The following is a 23,013-nucleotide window of genomic DNA, read 5'->3' on the forward strand; positions in this document are numbered from 1 at the left end:
TTATACAGTAGTAATAGTACAGTATAACTAACTTAGAAGAAATTCACTTTGTTATAAAACACTATCGCAAATAAATTCAGGCACTACTTTATTATATATAATATAACTATCAACAAGCAAAAAATTATATCAGGCTTTGGTATCATATTGGTCAGCATTTTTCTGTATTGGTAGAGCACTAGTTTGTCTCATTGCATCTGTAGATAAGAAGAACATTGATTGTATAAAAAACCTCAAAGCTAGTTTATGGTTGGCTTTGAATATATATGTTAATACCATACCTGTTTCACTGCCCATACAAAAGTCTCAATAGTAGCAGTGAAATTTATCCTGTATTTCACTGGTAGCAGTGAATAAGTTATAATTGCAATTTCATTGGCTAGAATCTATGTTAACAATGTAGCGCCAATTAGTGTTGACACGTATTTAGTACATAGTGACAAATTGCGTACATAGCAACGCTAATGTACAGCATGTGTATATGCAGCGAGTATGGTATTAACTGGGAATAGCATGGGTATAGCAGTGAAATTTGGGATAAATACCACTCTTGTTGCACTGAAAATGGAAATTTCATGGCAACACTCTTGGTATTTATCCCAACTTTCACTGCTACCCATGCTATTACTAGTACAAACTACATCAAGAAATGAAATCCAAGCAAAAACAGCCAAGCTGTATAAACGTTTGCGGCCTTCATAAAGCCTCTGTAAAAAATTGTAAATCAAAAGTGCCGGCCATAAAATGGTTGCAATAATGTTGATGATAGTATTCCACCCAGAATTTTTGAAGGCCGCACCCTTTTTATACCACTTGGCTGTTTTAGCATGGAAATATGTTTACTGTACTTTAGATAGATATACATACTATATAAATGGCTTCATTTAGTCATGCATGCATGCATGCCAACAACAACTGACTAAAAGAAACTTTCTTTGTAGCAACGAAAGTGATGAATTCTATTGCAAATAGAATGGAGTCAATACAAATTCAATGGCAAAATCCTGTTTTACTGTTTATACTGTATTGCCTTGAATTACTGCCGGCCTAACGCCTAGTCCCGTGTAGTTTCTGGGGGTATACAGCATCATAACAAAATAAATTCCGGGTATCAAATAAATGTCTAGTGTAGTAATTATTTTTAAAAATTCCAGGCGGTGTATATAATGATTAAGTGAAGAATGTTTTATAGAGTACCGTTAAGCTTGAATCTGTGAAATATGCTGAGGGAAACATCAAGGAGAGCCCAGGAGAGCGCAACACCAAGGTATGAAGTTGACCGATGAATGCTGATCATGTACGTATATAAACACTGGTCTCGTATAGTCGTCGGTCTCGTTTAGTTGCAGGGTAAAACGTTGATTGAAAGAAATAAATGTCCAGGCCGTAATTCAAGACAATATGGTATATATGTTTGCTGTAAACTCTATTTTTACAGTATGTACCTATAGTCTTTAAACTTGTAAATTTCTGTTTTCTCAGCAAAGCAAGAAATCTTATTTCAGTTGTGAATCATTTAAATTTTTTGCTACATGCTGTATATACTGCAATATCATATACTGCATATTTTTTCAAGTCTGGTGCGTCATTTACATTTGTCTTAGCCATCTCTTGTTAGTAGTTGTTTCTTTCCAATATAATGTACATAATGTTGTTATTGTATCTAATCAAAACAGCCAAGCTGTAAAAAAGGGTACAGCCTCCAATAAAACCAGGGTGAAAAAATGTGAAATCCAAGGTGGTGGTCAAGAAATGGCTGTAATAGTAGCAAAAAAAATAATGACGACAAATCAGGTGAATTTGCATTGCCTTCTCCAAGTTTCACTACCAAATTCACCTGAATTATCATTATTAATTTTTTTGCCATTAACTTATCATCACAGCCATTTATTGGCAACCACCTTGGATTTCACATCTTTTCACCCTAGCTGGCTTTTTTTGAGGCCTCACCCTTTTTTACAGCTTGGATGTTTTTGATTAGATACCACTTCTTTTTGTAGTTTCTTACCTAAAGCCAGCCTATGACCAGCTTTGGGTATTACTTTTAACTTGTCTTTTTCTTTTTTATAGGAATACATGTAGCTATGAATATAATGTAACAGAGAAATTTATTTAATTGTGGTTTAGTGATACATGTGTACATTTAACAATATTATTCAGCAATTATTACAATTGTGTTGATTAATCATTTACTTAATACAAGCTGAATTATTTGCAGCTGAATACTCAACAGGGAAATGCATGTATGTAACTGAAATTTCTACAGGGAAACTCGCAATATAGCTGTACTCCTAGACTACATGGTGAACAGTTTGTAGTTGAACTCAGCACAGAGTGACTCATAACCTAATAGAAAGAATTGCTAGATAGCTGAATTTTCAACATGATGATTTTCTTTTAGGTGAACTCTCTACAGGGTGACATGTTTCTGCTGAATTCTCTACAGAGTGACTCGATTCCATCTGATCTTTCTACGGGTGACTTGTTTCTAACTGATCTCTCTACAGGGTGACTTAATTGTTTTTAGCTGATCTTTCTACATTGTGATTTGAAATGTAGCTGATCTCTCTACAAGGTGACTTGTTTCTAACTGATCTCTCTTCATGGTGTATTGATACACAACAGCAAACATCAGAACTGGAAGTATTTTAAAAATTAACATGCTCTAAATGAATATTCAATGTATGGAGCAAAGTTAATCAGCAAAGTTAAGCTTCTAAAGGGTGAACAGCTCTAATTTCTTTCCTACATTACTTTGTTTTGCATATTAATACACTACAACAAATATCAGACTTTTTCAGTGCCTGGAAGTAATTAAAAGTTAGCTTGCTCTAATAGAGCATACAGTGTATGGAGCAAAGTAAAGCTTTTAAATATGAACAACTCTTATCTCTACATTACTTTGTTCTATATGTTGGTGCACCATAGAAAATATCAGACCTGTTCAGTATCTGAAAGCATTTAAAAGAGTTTACAGTCACCAATAGAGCAAACAATTATATGGATAAGGTAAGCTTCTAAAAGGTGAAAAACTCCTACTATTACTTTGCTCTATATGTGACTGGATTTTGGAAAAACGATCCAAATCGCACATTAGAAGTTTCGAGATAAACGGTTTTAAAGAATTCAAGCCAGCATAACTCTCCAAGGATGGCAAGCACGCGTATGAAATTTAAACTAAAGATGCATCAATCTGTTACCTTCCAGACCACTTCCAGTACTTGTAGCTGCTTGTAGAGTTTCCTGCCAAATAAGATAGAAAATCTGAGCTGTTGGACGGGCGAAGTAGTAAAGGGTTAGACCTCAAAATGGAGGCAGACCACGATTGGAGTCCAGGGACGAGATTACAGGGCTGTACTGGCTCCTTAGTAGTTGATATGTAGCAAAATCCACAGGAAAAACGTCTGGCAAACATTGTCAGGTTGTCCACCAGTAAACCACCGATTCTTGCCATGCCAGGTCCTTCACAAGGCCTAAAACCACCATTCGAGCTCTACACACCCCCCAGAAAAGACGTCTGTTGAAACCAGACTTGAGTAGTTTGAGTGGTACTGAGTGTCAAAACTACTAGTATGACAGTGTAGCTATCCACTGGTGGTGTTAGTTTGATTTTGCCTGATGTGTGATTTGGATCGGTTTTATAAAATCTGGTCACGTATACTGATGCAGCACAGCATACTTCAGACCTGTTCGGTGTCTATATTGTTTACTGTATGGAGCAAAGTTAAGTTTTAAGAGGGTGAACAACGTGGATTTCTTTCCTACATTACTTTCTTTCTTTTCTTTCATTACTTTCTTTTTCTTTCTTTCTTTCTTTCTTTCTTTCATTTCTTTTTTATTTTTATTACTATATTACTTGCTTATAGCTGCATGAACTCTATTATACAGTAGTGTGTTTCTAGCTGATCTCTCTACAGGGTGATTTGAAATGTAGCTGAATTCTCTGCATGGTGACTTGTTTCTAGCCAATCTCTCCACAGGGTGATTTGTTTCTAGCTGATCTCTCTAAGAGTGATTTTTTTATGGCTGATCTCTCTACAGGGTGGTTTGTTTCTAGCTGACCTCTGTACTGAGAAATTTGTTTCTAGGTGACATCTATATTGTGTGACTTGTTTATAGCTGATCTCTCTACAGGGCAACTTGTTTCTACTGAACTCTCTGCTGGGTAACTTGTTTCTAGCTGATCTTCCTACAGAATGATTTGTTTCTAGCTAATCTTTCTATGTTTCTAGCTAATCTCTTTTTGCTTCTAGCTGATCTTTCCACAGGATGAATTGTTTCTAGGTGATTTGTTTCCAGCTGATCTTTCTACAGGATGACGTGCTTCTAGCTGATCTCTCGCAAGGTGATTTTGGTCTGGCTGATCTCTCTACAGGATGATCATGTAGCTGATCTCTCTATATACTGGGTTACCTTTTTCTAGCTGATCTCTATACAAGGTAATTAAACTTGTTTCCAGCTGCTCTCTACAAGGTAACTTGAAATATAGTTGAACTCTCTTTAGGGTGACTGATTTCTAGTACAGGATGACTTGTTTCAAGTTGATTTCATTACAGGATGACTTGTTTCTAGCCGATTTCTCTACACGGTGACTCTAGTAGGTGACTCTAGCTGAATACTCTACAGTGTGACTTAGCTAATGTATCAGTAGTTTAACACTTTGCAGGGTGACTTTTTTCTAGATGATCTCTCTACAGGGTGACTTTATTGTTACAGTAGTTGAGTTCTACACAGTGTGGCTTATAACAGAGTTAAATTCTCTACAAGACATTGTTGAATGCTTTAATAGAGCAGTGTATTTCTTAGTTGACTGCTTAGAGTATCTTGATCTCACACTTGCTACACCGAGTTGGATTGCGTGTTATAACACTGTTGCTTTAAGTCTTTTTTCTACACCATTGAAGGTCCTTTCTAAGATGATTATTCCATCTGTACACCAATTTTCAAGTCATTGCCTTGACTGGTTTTTCTAATAGGTGTGGCAAGTATTCATTTTTTGTTAGCTAATCTCAATCACAAAATTGTTACACACTGTTGGTTTTTTCATTGTATGTTCGTGGTCTTTAACTTGACTTCTTTCAAGCCACAAAAGATTTGAGGTTCAATAGTTATTCAGCTTCTTCCCATAAGTGGTTTACCCTGTAGGTGTGACAACATATTGGTGTTATTTTTTGTGAATAATAGCAAATAACACTTTGACTGTTTATTGTATTCCAGCCAAAGTTGGTACAGAGATGCGCCTTTATACCCCCCTTCTGTGTGCCAAATTGTAAAGCAATCGGATTAGGTGTTTGCGTTTTATAGCAGTTTTTGTAAGTGTGCAAAAAGAGGAAGAAAAACGAAAGGAAAAAAATGAAGAAACTAAGCCAATTTTTGAAGTTGCATATCTTGTGAATGCTTGAAGTGATTTTGCTAGAATGTGGTATGTGGACTACTAACGTTGGCGGGTGTGTTTGTACAGCAAAAATAGCCTTGTTTCGTAAAGGCAGCACAAAGCTACGAATGTGCGAAAATCTCAATTTCTTTCTTCCTGTCAATATACTCACGGTGTTGTGTGCCAGCTTCTTTGCCACACCACACACTACTGTTTGTCTTGATATATTTATATTCTCAGTATAAGTATGTGGATAAATGTAATTTTGAAAAGTTTAATTATAAACTGAGTTGTTGGATTGTTTGTAGATCTGGTTTGCCACATGAATACTTGTACATATAGCTGTACATATAGCTGTACATCTTTTGAATGTAATATAGAAAATGCACTTGCAAGCTTAACACTTTGTACAATGCCACGCTTCCCTAATTCTTTGCAATGGGTCTGTATGGTATGCATACTTATGTATAAATAATATGTTATTTGACATACGTTTACATAGTAACGATCATTGTACCTGCTGCTGGGGCTAAAGTATGTGAAACAGGAAATATAACCTTACAATGCAGGGTGGTCTTTAATAATGCTGCAGTTCCTGGTAGATGGAGTAGAAATGGTAAAATAATCAATGATGACAATGACACTCTGAACCACTACATAATTTTTAACTCAACTGGTGAAGGACTTACAGATCTTATTATCACCAATGTTACACGAGCAGACAACCATACAGAATACATGTGTAGCTATAGTGGTGGTGTAATAACTCCTGACAATGTTACCCTTCATGTGGCAGGTATGTACAACATTATGTGATTTCTGTATGTAGTAGTAATAGTACCATTGCAACAAAAACAAATTGTACTGTAGTTAATGCATGCTACTGAATGGTTTTACTAAAAGGGAAAAATTAAGAATATTAAGTTTAATTAGGGATTATAGAAATAGAAAATAGTGAAACAAGGGAGGTTACCTATACCTGCAGATATGTATGTAAAGCATCTCTGCAGTCAATCTTGTCACTGTGGAAAATATAGACGATAACCATAATATATACATTGCTACGTAGTCATCAAAGTCACAGGGAAGTCATAATGTACTACTGCTAATTGACATGTTAATCGTGCTGTCAGCAAAAAGAAACAGAGCACAAAGGTGGACAAAAGTAAGTCCATGATGTGTGCATTGTAGAATACATACTGCAGTATGCCAAAAGACACCTGTCAGGCTGAAGCAACGCTGAGCAGTAAAATGATCGAGCCCGTAGCCTTTAGTTGTTGTCAAATTATGCTTGTCTGAAGGAATTAGCGGTAAGTCAGCAGAAAATCCACTAAATGAAAATAATAATTTCTTTAGTGACTTATTAGGATCACACTGAAAACACTTCTGAGTTACTTATACCTTACAGTACAGCTCACAGGTAACGTCTCGAGTATACACATGCGAGTAATGTTTGTGTCTTCTCGTGGGATTGTTCTTTAATTTGCAATGCACTGTACAAGAACTGTGGAAAATTGCGTGGGTAAGCACTAGCCATGCAAGAAACTTGCCACCCATGAGATCACTCGCACTGAATTTAGTAACTTCATACAACAAATAAATCACATAGCTAAACATTTGTGACTGGATCTGCAAGAATCCCATATGTTCATGCAATCCTACATTAGCTAGTTGGTTTTACAGTAGAATGCAATAAACACAGAGCCTGCAGCACATATGTGCAATGGGTGATATAGTAACGAAATTGAAAAATTCCATAAATTTTAAAGCGCTTGTTTCACAATGAAGGAAGTGATAATACCAAAAACCTTGGTAGCATCATGATTTTCAAAGCAAGGGAAGTTCCAAAATCTTTGTTTCGTGTCAGTACTCCAAGGGGATGGAAGATATGAGCGTTAGTCTGCCTTCCATTGGACTATTGATTCACTATCACTTTATTCTCACATTTTCACTTTTTCCGGTTCACCCTGGTCTTAAGAAAGGCCTGGAAGACAAAACTTACCCAGCAATGGATTTGCTACTTCATGGAAAATCTGTTGGTGAAACTTGCATCGTGGTACAGCACTGCATTCGTGAGTTATGATTGTTTTATTAAGCACCTGTGGTTTATTGTCGCTGCACAGATCAATTTTTTTTCTTCTTTTGCCACTTTGTAGTGCTGTAACTTCAGAAGTTCTTGGCTTCTAGAGCTGAAACTTCGGTTGACCATTTGGTGAATCCTGTTATCTCATCTTGCGTGACACTCTATAGTAAAGTTACCATAATTTCCAGCAAAGCTGCAGTATACTTCAAAGAGTTTACTAAAGCTGTATGGTGCTGTATATAGTTGATCTTTATGGTAGTTATTTTCCAAGCAATATCCACCATACAGTCCAGCAAGGTATTTATTTACAGAAAAAGTGTTTGTTGTAAGCAGAAAATGTAGCAAAAGCAAATATGTAAACACCATTTGAGCAACAAAACCCACCTAACGATCACTAGGCAATGTAAGTAACCAAAATTTTTTTTCAGTATAACATATGCATACATTGAAGTATCTACAAGTCTTTCACTCAGATAGAAGACAGTTATATCACTAGACTATTTTACTCATTGACACTCATCCTCAACATAGCCTCTACACCATCATACAAACCAATTCAAAGATGGAGTATTCCTTGATGGAAGAATCCAACATTTATATTTCCTTAATTGTTGTCCAATATATGTAAAGTTGAGACCACACCACCATTAATATTGGCATCAGTGACAGCGCTATAATGATTACTCATGTGTAATGCATAATATGTTAGATAAGTACAATACTGACAATATACATACAGTAAAACTATCCAAATTGTGGAAGTTGTTATGTTTGTGCACAAACAGAATGAGAGAGACATGTTATAAATCATACACTGTATGATGATAAGGTATGTACATGTACAGTACTGCTCAAATATAACTTCACAGTGTACATGTGTTGTGTGTACTTCCACACACGTGAACTCATCATGTACACATGGTTTGGTCTTGTCTACACACAACTACGTGCACTGCCACATCTGTGAAGGTAGCACCTGGTAACACCACTACATGTGTGATGCATTCAGCCTGTAGCACATGTGTAGTTACTTTACAAAAAAAAATTACAGTATCTACAATACGTATGTAGCTGAAGAGCTTGTGCATGGCCTGTAATGTAGCTAGCTGTTAAAATGTACATAAATGCCAGCACTGTTGGACGAACAGTATAATAGCTACATACCCAGTTGTTAATAACTCATATGTGCAGTGTTCTTTCACTGCGGACCACAACTAGAGTAGCCTGTGGATGCCATCCCTAACCACCACTGAATAGATTGTACCATGGGTGGGGCACCTGTACAGCTGTTACAATGTACAGTACAGTTATGTATAACACTGGAAATAGTGTCATGGTCCCATGTAGTTAGTCTCAGGATTTTCTCAGTTTACGTGATGACTGCTAATTCACCTTATAGAGCTACTGTTTAGGATATTCAGTAAAGCTGTTAGAAAATAAAGAAATAGTTAGCATATCACATAAATACCAACTGCTTGCTGACATGGCTTTTAGTAATAGTGGAGATTCTATAACATTTGAATGCAGTACGTGTAATTAAAAATCCAGAATTTTTTTGTTTCTCAAGATTTCATCATCATTAGTGTGATATGATCATGCTACTCTACAGTGAAAAACATATGTGACCCAGTCTGGGAAAACTGGTCTTATCGCCTATTTAAAAGTATTGAGAAACGCTGGTTTTAAGTATTTAGTGTGTTGTAGCTTGCCAATGGTTGAAGCTACATATGTGTACCAAATTTTCACACGTTTTATACCAATTCCTTATCTTCCAGAGCATCCACTGTGCAAGTAGCCAACAACTAAGTTTCTCACCATTTTAGATAGTTTTTAAATGGAGGTTGACTGTATCAGGCGTGCTCCAAAAGTGGTGGGTGGTGGGGGGCCTGGAAGGTGGGCATGATGGTGTTCAAAAATTGATAAGGAAGGCGTAGGGATGAATTAGGCCACGTTTTGGGCCATTGAGGTCTCAAAATTGACTAAACTGAAAGGAAATTCACAGCAGAGGTACTTATTCAACACCACAAGCTGTACAACTACATCCCTAGGTTGACCAGAGCTCCATTAAGGCCTCATCCTGCACGTATGGATTGCCACTGGGCTTGGGAAAGCAGCCAGCAAAACCAGACCACTCAGGTCTGGCTGATTTTGATTGTGGAATTAGGTAGATTATTCGTGTAGCTTTGTGTCCTGGGTAAAAAATGGAATTTGCTGGCATGGGCAATTAGACTAGTTTTCCCAGACTGGGTCACATATGTAGCATAATGTATGAAATGGCTTAGCTAAGCAGACTGGACCACCCATCACTACTGTAACTATACTGTATACAGTTTGCCAGCTGAGGTGCTACAGTCAAGCCTCTTTAATCTGACGCTCAATGGAAACCATTTTGCTGGATTAAGGAGGTTGTTGGATTATCAAGTCACCTCTGTAATCCAACATTGTACAGTATCTAGAATTATGTCAGATTATGCAGGTAAAATGGATCACACAAGGTTTTTAACATGAATTAAGTTTAGAATTTGCAAGTATTACAATTACCTTTTTTCTATTACTGTCGACCAATTAATTGTTATTGTTATTGTTATTAGTGCTTTACAGTGACCAGCACTGAACGTCTGACAGCAACATGTGCTGCAGCCTTAGGATTACCTAACTTAATTGCTTAGGTTGCTTAAAAAATTATTCTCTGTGATTGTTTTTAATGCTGCTATTATTCTCTGTTGGATAAAACAATGTATTTCCAAGTCTACAGAATCAAATTTTGTGGTGGATTACAGAGTACAGAGGTGTTAGATTACAGAGGTTGTTTTCTATACAAAAGTGTTGGTAAATGACATTTTGGTCGGATTAAAGAGGATTCAGAATTATGCAGGTGTCGGATTAGAAAGGTTCAACTGTAGTACACGAGAGTTGTCAGTCTTGCATACATGTGTCTAAAATCCAGAGTAGCATCAAGCACTGCCATTGTGATATTCTTGCTTACCAAATATAGCATTTGCTATAGCAACTGTCAGTTCTTGAAACGGTGCATACATATTTTTAATAGCAAGTTTGAATTTTGCAACACCAAACTTTTGGTTTGGTTTTAAAAACTGGTTTTTTGCTCAGCCGATCAGTTATAATACAGTACGATAGTACAGTATAGTAAGGGCCACAAAGAAGTAGATGTGGCCCATGAAAGAATATCACCCAAAAACCAGTCTCACTTTCCCCAGATGATGATATGGCAGTGTTGGTTAGACGAAACAAAGTTTGAACAAGCCTTTAGATCATTCTGAAATGCTTTCAACAAGTTATTACAGAATTGAATATATATATATATATATATATTCAACAGAATTTTCGACTGACTGACTGACCGACCGACCGACCGACCGACCGACCAACCGACCGACCGACCGACTGTTGCCTTCAGACAAGCAAGGTTACAGGCTTAATTTTTCACTGTTCAACATCACTTCAGCCCAAAAGGTGTCCTTTGGCATACCACAGTATGTACAATGCATTCTTCATGGACTTTCCAGTGTCCTCCTTTTGTGTCCCATTCATCTTGGATGACAGTGAAAAGTGTTGATTTGGCAGTAGCATGTGATGGCTTCCCTCTGTAAGGGAAATTGTCCATATTTTTTATTGTGGTTACTGTGAATGCAGAGGTGCGTTTTGAACAGTTATTGATTTGTACTGCTGTGTAACGGGTTGAACATACGTACGTACCTGACAGTGAAGCATAATGGATACCTCACTTTTCAGACGATAATTGATATCTGGGGCACTTGGCGCCTTTTCTTTCTTTGATTTGGTATGTGTGTGTTCACTAGTCAAAATAATTATCTGCAAAAAACAAATACACAATAAATTGGAATTTTCAGTTGGAGTAGGGACCATAGCACATCGATAGCAAGTTGATGTTGTGCTACTTCTAAAAACCAGGCGCCATGCAGCTAGCTAACTCATCTGGAATTAACCATAGATAGTATATGCTACTATGAATTAACCAACTGTCTATTACTATTTTATTGTTGTAACCAATAGAGTAGTTTTTGGGTTGTGCAATAGTATTATTAACTAATTCTCTTATTTCATAATTCATGAATTTTCGTAATTCATTCAATTACATTGCTATGTACTGCTAAGGAAGCGCTTGTTAAACAAACCACTTTTACCAATATATTATGCATAGAAGTATCTTCTAAACTGTTTTATAGTTTGACTATCGTTTTTTTCCTGCAAATTCTCTCGACAAAGCTTCAAAGCTACTCTTCATTTTTGGTTTGCATACATACCACCTTTCAACTCATTCCTGGTAGTGTACAAGGCCTGCACCATTGTTTTTCAGTTGTTAAGCGCCTGAAAAAACTCAAAGGAAGGTAATTTACAAAGTCTGAGGAAAGTTGCCACACCCGTATTTCAGTCCACCGAAAAGAAACCACCTCAGAGCAAAGTTCACCTGTGCAGAAGTTTAATACAGACTTCATATCTTTTTTACTTTTTACGTAAAAGCTGCCTTTACCATTATTTAATGATTTTGTTCACGTGGGTGCATACGGACAAACATACTGTAGATAGATAGGTAGATAGATAGGTACACACACACACACTTTTACGAAAACTATTTCAGTAAACCAGGTGCGTGCCTGGTTTAAATAGTACTGAAACAAGCTGGAGTAGTGCATGATATTAAATCACAGTAAAACAATAAGGAGTGCTATATCCCTACTGCGCATTTCCATTATGGTATCTTGAGCACAGTAGGGATATAAAATTTCTTATTGTTTTACTGTGATTTAATGTTATGCACTACTCCAGCTTCTTTTTATCAATGTGCTATGGTCCCTACTCTAATTGAAAATTTAAAATTCTTTGTGTGCTTCTATATTTAACAAGTCCCTTGTTGCATTATGCAAAAATATATGCCTGTCAACATGTATGTGTGCATAGGTGGGTCAAGGGGTGCTGTGCCCCCCCTGGCCCTTCTCTTGTCCTCCTTGGACTTGCAGTACTATATTGATACCAGAAACTGGAATCATGCATTCACACTGTATTCAGAAGTATAGAAAGCCAAAGGGCAAATAGAAGACGACAGTTATAAATGTATTTACAGTTATAGCTAAACTGTGCACTGTAAAGAAAGCGAGGTAAATAAATTTGAATAGTTGGTGCAAAGATCAAGATACTCTAATAGCGCAGTCACTACTCTAATAGAACAGTCACAATTCTAATGTCATCAATTTACAATTTTTACAAATCATAACAATGCTAGCTACTCCTTATTTTGATACACTTTACCATCAAGCAAGTTTATCTCAGATAGGCTAACCAATCTTTGTTTGCATTGCAAAGCATACAATTTGTTAGCTGAGTGCTATCAAAAATGCTCTCAAATTCGAACCTAGGAGGTCCAATTTTCTCCAACTACAGTCTTAAATAAAAACTGTATATCCATCATTCATTCAGCTATATGTTATGCAAATGAATATAACTTTTGTACTAGAATTTCATTCTTATCCTCATAGTGGAATAAACACTGTTGTGCGCTAAAACGTCTTGCCCCCCCCCCCCCCCCCCTTGTCCCCCCTGACATTGTCTCCTAGATCCGCCTATGTATGTGTGGACGTTGTTTCATGCTACGACTTTAATTTATGTGCAGTAGTATTAAGTATTACAGGTATACCATATCATTGTAACATGTTATATATTTATTTATATACACATAGGAATTCACTTCGCTACCAAATATAACACTTTTGATGGTTGTTTATTTCAAACTTTATCATATGATCCTTTCACTAATGACCCAGTATGTGAGCCAGTGTCAATGACTTTGACAGTATCACCATCTGATGAAGTTGTAATAACACAATTAAATGCCTCCACCTACAATGTCTCTGGATTGGCAGACATTGTTTATACAATTAAGTGGACTGGTGTACATGATGGTCATTTGTTTCCTATTTCTACATCTACAGGGAAATTTACAGGTGATTATTGTTGTAAATGCTTACTGTATGTGGAAGTGTCATAGATGTTGATGTACTGTCCTGCCACCATTGTACATAGTGTTTAACACTATCAGCATCACATTATGGTCATTATGTATATGTATTTGTGTATCCTCACTGTCAAAATAATGAATTTTGGGTAGACATCAGGGGTGATTCTAGAAACTGGTTTTCAGCTCTAAGGTAGGGGCATGGGGTCCATACAGCAGTTTTGTAATTAGAACCTACTAACAGTTTATTTAGTTACATATCTACGATTGAAAATTACCTTAAAATGTGACCGGATTTGACAAAACCAGGCTTCCACACACATCCAATTCTTCAACTTTAACCACTTGTAACTTGACCACTCAGTATGCTATTGACCTACAATTTTCAGAACTTTCTGTCGTTACATTATGCAATAACAGGTTAAACTTAGAAAGTGATGGCTTACTTCTACATTGAGTTATGATCATTTAAAGTCGCAAATCTGGATGTGTGTGGAAGCCTGGTTTTGTCAAATTCGGTCACAAATGTAGAGCGAGCTCATCTATGCCTACAGAGAGAGATTTAACACCTTATCGAGCAGTTACAGAAGTTATGAACTCAAGAACGATAAATATTTTCAGAGTCACTTAACCCACTTAAAGATGCAAAAAAAGGCATTTTCGATTGGATTGTTTTGCGTAGTGGAGAGAATAATTTGATCACCAATAGTTTAATAAACTATCCAAGTAGTTAAATACATTCTTTTAGGCTTAAAGTTCATTGAGCATTTTAATTATTTTTCAATCTTGGAAAGCTGACTGTTTTCTGGAAACCGGTGAAATAACCGCACCTGGTAGATATCATGACTGTTCATGTGATGTCATGTAAAATGAATGTCCTGTACTAGGTCATGACTTACATAGCAGTCAAGATTATGCAAGAATCAAGTGTCATGCAGCCAAGAAATCCAGTGTACCACACCATGGGCTTTGGCAGGAACAATGAAAATGTTATTGTCATGCATAATTATAGTTCCATTTTCCCTTCTGTAAACATAATGATTTGTATACTTTAAGTGCCTTCTACTTGCAGCATCCCATATATGTATGTACCATACGAAAGTTTGTCAAGAGTGTCTTATGCATTCATAAACATGAGCCCTCAATGTTCAGTTAAATTTCTTGTTTTGGGTGATATTTTGTCATACCTAAGGGTAAACCGCTTATTAGAATTACTTGAAATTTGGAATATGTATATACGTACGTATGTTAGCCATCATAGTTCCAACCTTTCATTTTTGAAAGAAATCATGCGTTATGTACAAGGGTAATACCATAGATAATAAAGTACATAAAAGGAATAGGAAAGCAAACAATTTCTGGTTTAATTTCCATTGTGCATGACGTGAAAGGACAAGACAGTGCTGTACTTGAGTATGGAGATTAGTGTTCTAAGCAGCATAAATAGTAATTCAACAGACTACAAAATTTAAGCCTTTGTGGGAGATTTTGGTAGTGAGAGAATTCAAAGCCAGATTTTGTAACAAAGGGTATCGCATTAACTGTGACTGTTACATGCTGTTGTACCTTCACTCATAGTACCTTCATACATTGTCCATGCCACTTCTATTAGCCAGTTCCATTTTCGAGTCTAAGCTAGGCGTGTCAGCAACACAGCCTTTTACTCTAATTGCATTTTATTGCAAGGGGGTTTAAACTTTTGTAAAAAAATGCAAGATACTTTGTCATTTATTGAGCAACCATTGTTTTGATATTCCCTCTGGTTCCCTCTGTTAAATAGTAGAAGAGGCTTGTCATTGTTAAAAATATGGACTATATTCGAATGTTATGAGGCTTAAAGTACAGTACTTTTTGCCATTTTTCTCACTTTCAGTCGCATTTATTTTGTGTATAACTTCTTTGAGCAATAGTGCCATCCTAGATCCCTCAGTTACTTACAAGAATTCATTGTAGCAAAGTTTCATAATTGTTGGTTATAAAATTCTGTTGTTACAACAATAATATTTGTTTTTCTTTGATGCAAGCGCGGCAAGCATAACAAGGATGTTTATCATGTAATACATAAAATTCCAACAGAAACGTATTTAGTGTCATCACATTACCATCCTTATTATGTACTCTATTATCTATGGTAACACCAACCCGGTGTACAGTATATTGTGGGTTTGTATTACTGTATGTAGTCTAGTAGAACAGTCACCAAAACCTAGAAAAATTGTCCACGATCTGAACCAAACCCACCGCATTTAATTCCTTAATTTCTACCTTATAAATAAATTCTAGTTTAAATGTACTCAATAATAAAAATTTATATTTTCATAGATCTACAAAAGAACGGTTGTGTTGTATTAAAGTTCTTAACAAAAACATACAGTATAGTAAAATAATGCAGGCTTCTGTCTTCCACTGTATCTGTAAATAAGAAGTGTGGGTAATAACATGAATTATTTTCAGCTTATGACCAGCTCTGGGATACGTACGTATGTATATGAAATCAGTCTAGTAAAATATCAAGATACACAATAATGTGTCGTGCAGCCAAGTACAGCCAGTGCGGGCACGCAACAGACAAGTGAGTGTTTTACAGGAACCAAGAAAATGCCATTTTCATGCATCCATAGCTCAATAATGGCTGGACCAAACTTATCCATTGTTGCTGTGGAAGCTCCCTCAGGGTAGGGCTCTCCCGTCCATCACTGAGATATGCATCCTCAAATTTTGTCTTATTTTCTTTGTATTATTCTTCTTAATCTTTTTCTTTTTCTTCTTCGTCTCACACACGTTAGAAAAATCATAATAAATCATGTATACTTTAGTTGATTTACTTAAAATTTGGAGGGCAGTATGAGCATAATACTGCACTTTTACAGTCCAATTTTGGTACAGATAAGACAAAGACGAAGGGAGTTATGTGCGATTTTTCAAAAATCCAAAGGTGATTTGATGTCATGCCTCCAGGGAAAACTACCTGACAGAGTAATGTTAAAATTGGTCTATACATGGAGTAACTATCATAGTGCATACCTGTTGTGGTTTGAAAGAAATCACAGTAATGGTCATGGAGTCATAACAAAAAAACCAACCATGAGTAAAAATCACATGATAAAAATTTTAGTATTACTTACCGCACCTACCAGGCAAATAGCTAATGGAATCAGTTGAAAATAGTAGTAGAGGTAGAAAAATCATTTTAGAACGATCTTTCAGTGGTTTACAAGGAATCAGATTAAAATCCACTGAGCTACACTATGAAAGTGAACTAGGTGTAAGAAGTGAACAATCGAGATACTCTTATAGTGCAGTCATCCTAATAGATCATTCAGCTGCGCATTAAGTCACTTTATTAGAATGTTCAGCTTCAATCAAGTCACCATGTGGAGAGTTCAGCTAACAACAAGTCACCGATAGGGAGTTCAACTACAATCAAGTGGTAGAGACTTCAACTATGTTTCAAGTCACCCTGTAAAGAACTCAGTAGAAACAAGCAGCCCTGTAGAAAGATCAGCTAGAAACAGATCACACTGCAGAGAGATCAGCTTAATCAAGTCACCCAGTAGGGAGTTCAACTGCATTTCAAGTCACCCTATAGAGAGTTTAGCTAGAAGGAAGCCACTCTGTAAAGAGATCAGCTAGAATTAAGTAGAGAGTTCAGCTAGAAATAAGTCACCTTGTAGAAAGATCAGCAAGAAATAATTCACCCTGTAGAGATCAGCTAGAAATAAGTCACCCCGTAGAAAGTTCAGCTGGAAACAAGCCACCTGTAGAGAGATCAGCCAGAAACAAGTCACCCTGTAGAGAGGTTAGCTGGAAACAAACTATCTGTAGAGTGATCAGTTAGAAGCAAGTCACCTTATAGAGAATTCAGCTACATTTTGTAGTATTTAGTTAGAAATAAACAACTCTGTGGAGAGTTCAGCTACAAACTAACTCTCTCAGTAGAGAGGTCAGCTAGAAGCAAGTTATCCTGCAAAGGGTTCTACTACATTTGAAGTCACCCTGTAGAAAGATCAGCTGATAACAAGTAACCTTGTAAAGAGATAAGCTATATTTCAAATCGCCATGTAGAGAGATCAGCTCGAACAAATCACCCTGTAGAGAGATCTGGTAGAAAACAAGTCACACTGTAGGTAGTTCAGCCAGTAAGAAGGCACCCTGTAGAGAAATCAGCTGGAAAAATCACCTGTAGAAAGATCAGCTAGAAACAAGTCACTCTGTAGAAGGATTAGTTAGAAACAAGTCACCTGTAGAGAGATCAGCTAGAACCTGTAGAAAGATCAGCTTGAAACAAATCACTCTGTTGAAAGATTAGTTAGAAACGGGTCACCCTGTAGAGAGATCAGATAGAATGAAGTCACCGTGTAGCACTACCAGAAAACAGTACCATGAAACACCTATGGATTAGCCATGAATATTAATAATCCTGTAAAGTGCCATGAAAGTCATTTTATGGATATTTCATGGTAATATCCATGCCATGAAATGTTCATGAAAAGCTGGAGATTTCATGGTTATTTCATAGCGCTGACAAATTATTTCATGGCACAAGCAAGTTTCATGGTTGCAGTGTCCATTAATTTTCAAATTTTCATAGGCGGTGTCCATGAAAACTATATGAAATTTCATAGTTTACTGTGGCGTTTTCGTAGGCTGTTCTCTGGGAGTTCAGCTAGATATTAGTCAGATCAGCTAGAAACAAATCACCCTGTAGAGAGATCAGCCAGAAACAAATCACCCTGTAGAGAGATCAGCTTGATCAAGTTTCCCAGTAGGGAATTCAACTACATTTCAAGTCATCCTCTAGAGAGTGTAGCTAGAAACAAGTAACCCTATAGAAAGATCAGCTAGAAGCATGTCACCCTGTAGAAAGATCAGCTAGAAATAATTCACCTTGTAGAGAGATCAGCTAGAAACAAGAGAGAAACCAGCTACACTTCATAGAGTGTTTTATCCAGAAATAAGCCACCTTATGGTGAGCACTACTACAAACCATTCATCATGTAGTCAAAGAGTACAGTTAAATTATGAGGTTCCCTGTAGAACTTTCAGCTACATATATATTTCCCTGGAGTATTCAGCTTCAAACATTTAAACCTGTGTGACTAATTTTGTTATGATCAATCAACACAATTGTAAATTATTGCCTAATTGTACATGTAGCTAAACAATTTATTAAAATCTTCTTTTTCATAATGATCATCTATCTGTGGTAAACAAAAGACAAGTTAATAGAAATACCTATAGCTGGCCATAGGCTGGCTTTAGGTATGAAATTACAAAAAGAAGTCATATATATCCAATCAAAAACAGTCAAGCTGTAATAAAAGGGTGCGGCCTCTAAAAAGTTAAGGTGAAAAAAGATGTGAAATCAAAGGTGGCGGCCAAGAAGTGGCTGTGATGGTAGGTTGATGGCAAAAATTTTAATAATGACAATTCAGGTAAATTTGGTGCCGAATCCTAGTGAAATGTGGTGGAGGCAACACAAATTCACCCGAATTGTCGTTAAAATTTTTACCCGTATCCTATCGTCACAGTACTTCTTGGCTGCCACCTTTGATTTCATGTCTTTTTTCACCCTGACTTTTTTGGAGGCTGCAGCCTTTTTCACAGCTTGGCTGTTTTTGATTAGAATGCATAGATATGTAAAGTGCATACGTATTATTTGACTTTTGCTGACAGCTGTTGAGCTCTTGTCATTCCATGCACAGCTTTTTACACACCATCACTTATCAGGTAATATGCATGTACTGGAAGAGAATATTTGAATTCTTAAATTGTATGGCCGTAGATGGCATAATGGTATCAAAAGTAGTGTGCTATGAAATATTTAGAAAGTAGGTAAATAATCTGTATTATTTGCCCACATACTGTACCTGTTTTCACAGGTCCGATCACAGTTACCCTTATAACTACGTAATGTGAAAGTTTTCTATTGTAACATGTGCATATTTATTTACATAGTACTAGCCATGCTATAAAGCATATTACTATGTGAGTACATGTACGTATGATGGCTACTCCACACTGTAATACTACTGTTGAACTGCAACTGTAATTATGACTACAATACTGTACATTAATCTTTATTTGGACGTGTACTGTAATTCAAGTTATACAACACAATTACGTAAATGGATGGAGGAAGTGTTATAACTACACTAAACCCTATGGAATTTCAGAAAATCTAAATTGAAAACATATGGTAAAGCATAACTAAAAGTGCTATAGTTAGAAATTGCCTTGCTTAGACACTTACACCCATTACATATATCCCAGTGCATGGAAGGAGTGTAGTGTTTGATGATAACTAACTTATCACCCCAGTGCATGGGTTGTCATTAGGTGGAAGAGTTATGCATACTGTGCGTACCAGTAACCTGCATTGACTCCAGAAGTGCTTTCAAAAATAGACACAACAATGTCCTGTACTGGATTAAAGGGTAGTACAAATAAAATATTTTCTTTTGAGTGTGGAGTTTGATAACCTAGCTACAAACCACAAACCAGTGTATATTGTTTCCAGTTGGCATAACTTAAAAACTCATAAATTGTCTTGTGAACAAGTGGCAAAACACTTCACCAGCTTAGAACTGTAACAGTTGCATAACACAGTAATGGGGCAAAGTGTCAAGGAACTTTGTTAGTGGTGTGGGAAATTACCACACTGGGTTACTAATAGAAACACTTTATTTATAAGCTGATGTGTACACCAGCTGTATCTGGAATGTACGGTATAGCTTGAAAGAGTCACTTTATACTTGAACTTAGATGATCACACAGAACCCATACAATATACTGTACAGCTGACAAGTAACGTCACATGTACACGCACGACGTGTGTGCGGTGCGCCCAAGTGACCTTCATGGATACAGCAAGTCTACAGTAATTTTCCATGTTAGCAAACTTCACTCTAGAGTGTCACGTAAGATGAGATGTAACAGGACTCATCTAATGGTCAACTGAAGTTTCAGCTCTAGAAGCCAAGAATTTTTGAAGTTACAGCGCTACAAAGTGGCAACAGCAAAAAATCAATTTGTACAGTGACAAAAAAACTACAGGCACATCATAAAATGATCATAACTTAGAATGCAATAAACACAGGGCCCGCAGAGTAGGTTTGGACAATATTTCAATAATCGCCAATATCACATAAGCAAGTGCTCGTAATGCCATTATTTCATATATGCTTCCTTCGCAATATTATCGCATAGGGAATATTTATTGCAATTTGCAGCATTTATCATCTAATTTTTGTCTCTTCTAGGCCTCATATTTTATACAGTTTGTACATTATTGCTAACTATGTCAATTGGTTAACTTGTTAGCAAATAAGTAGTGTTTGTAAACTATTTCTCAGTGAATTAAAACAAGCAGTCATATGGAATTTTCAACCTATGTGGTTGTGCTTCAATTTTCACATGCAATATTGTAATAATCGCATTAAATGACTCATGCAATAATCGCATGTCACAAATTCAATATTGCCCAACCATATTGCAGAGTGCCATGGGTGGAATGTTTACGAAATCAAAAATAATTCTGTAAATTTTAAAGCTTTTGTTTCACAATGAAGTAAACGGATAATACCAAATACCTTGGTAGCATCGTGATCCCCAAACCAAGAGGAGTTTCAAAATCTTTGCCTTGTGTCAGTACATTAAGGAGACCAAAGATATGAACATTAATCTGCCTTGCATTGGACTAGTGGTTCACCATCATTTGTTTTCGACTTCGTCGGTTCACCCTGGTCATAGGAACGAATGTAGTCCTCTACCAAGATGCAAGTTGCACCATTAGATTCTCTATGAACAATTGCTGGGTAAGTTTTGTCTTTCAGGTTTTAAGTGTTGTATGAAGTTATTAAATTCAGTGGCAAGCGTTCTGATGCATGACAAGTTTCTTGTATGGCTAGTGCTTATCCGTGCAATATTCCACAGGTCTTGTACAGTGCATTGTAAAAGAACAATCCTGTGAGAAGACACGAACATTACTTGCATATGTATGCTTGTGATGTTACCTGTGAGCTGCACTATATGTGAAGTACAGTGTACGTAGGAACACTGAAATGAGAATACTGTACTCTTGCCAGTCATTAAAATAGAAAAGTTAGTCCATGAGCTGAGTTGTGCATGCTCCCATCCAATAAACAACTGGAACACTGTATCCATGTGGATAGAAGAGCATACTGCATCCTATCGCTGTAATAGAAACTTTTCCATAAGCTAAGATCAGTGCTCGAAGTAACATTCGACAGCCGGACATTATCCGGACAATGCATAGAATGTCTGGATAAAATTCTATTTATCCAACATATTGTCCTGGCAAAAGAAAGCCAATGATGATACTGCTAGCATTGGTTGCACAAGCATGTTGTAGCAAAGAAAAGTGATAAAAGTGTTCAGATGATACAATGGTTGTGGTTTGAAACAACATCTGGTGCTCTGGAGCATGTGACCATGCAGAAATGTGAAGTGTTAAATGATAAGCTCTGCTTGATGCTACACTATAGGCCAGCCTTTATTAAAGGCATGACCAATTTCACACTTTGACCATCAAGAATCATGTGGCAAAGGATATACACAAGCAAGCAATAGCATTGGAGGCAGCCAGTAGCTTGATGGAATATGCACCAGTTGTAAGGGCTATAGCTGAAGCCAACCTTAGCAAAGCTGCCAGGTTGAAAATTAAAGCAAAACTGGATATATATTGCCTACAGAAAACCTTCATTAAGATGGGAGTTACTTGTGAGCTTGAATTAGCTATAGCTATGACCATATCACTTACCGCAATTATCAGTGTAATAATACATTCCATTTAATAATTGTAACATTTTATTGTGATATCAGTATCATATCACATGTAAGATACAAACTGTCATTGTGCGATAACACAAACTGATCAATTCTTGGTTTTCTATCAATAGTAAAAGTTAATCATGCATCTGTATATGGTAAATGTTTGTAAGAAATTCACAGATTGAACTTACCCTTTCAAATTGCTTTCAGATGTGATCTCAGACGTTACAAATTTCCTGGGGGGCATGCTCCCAGACCCCCTAGAAATGAAGTACATTATAAATGTGACTGTACAACCACAATTGATGACAGGTTATTGGTGACTTTGTCCGGACATTTTGACAGCAGAATATTTTGACAGTATTTCGAGCACTGTAAGATAGATACGCTGCACCCAACTACTGAAGCAGAAAGCTATTAATATTGAGCAACTTACATCCTACAACTTATTTATATATAATTCAAGTAAAAATCTACCATACATGAAGTGCAATACACTACACCAATCAGTAAAATGATTTATGGACTGAAAAGGGCATGGATGTTGCACCTAATAAGTAGAATATATAATAATTATGCATTTATTTTATCTGTAACTGAGATACGAATACTGTGGCCAATTTCTACTATGTCTATTAATTTTTGGGAATAATGATGGGTAAAAGAATTGAGCATCTCTAAGAGTAATTTTCCTAAAAACATTGAGATAGTCTACTGTGCAATTTCTGTAATAGAACAATTGGCAGAATATTGTATATTCTGTTTCAGTAG

The 23,013-nt window shown here is 36.5% G+C and overlaps 1 protein-coding gene across 1 annotated transcript in view; it reads left to right on the top strand.

Moving 5' to 3' along the window:
- Positions 1–23,013, top strand: part of LOC136250185 (phosphatidylinositol phosphatase PTPRQ-like) — a 113,273-nt gene that overhangs the window by 16,471 nt on the left and 73,789 nt on the right. Inside the window, exons 3-4 of the mRNA XM_066042368.1 lie at positions 5,877–6,170; positions 13,175–13,438. Of these exons, the coding sequence (XP_065898440.1) occupies positions 5,877–6,170; positions 13,175–13,438 (558 nt within the window). The remainder of the gene's footprint in view (positions 1–5,876; positions 6,171–13,174; positions 13,439–23,013) is intronic.

This window comes from Dysidea avara, chromosome 1, assembly GCF_963678975.1.
Source record: "Dysidea avara chromosome 1, odDysAvar1.4, whole genome shotgun sequence".
Classification (NCBI taxonomy): domain Eukaryota; kingdom Metazoa; phylum Porifera; class Demospongiae; order Dictyoceratida; family Dysideidae; genus Dysidea; species Dysidea avara.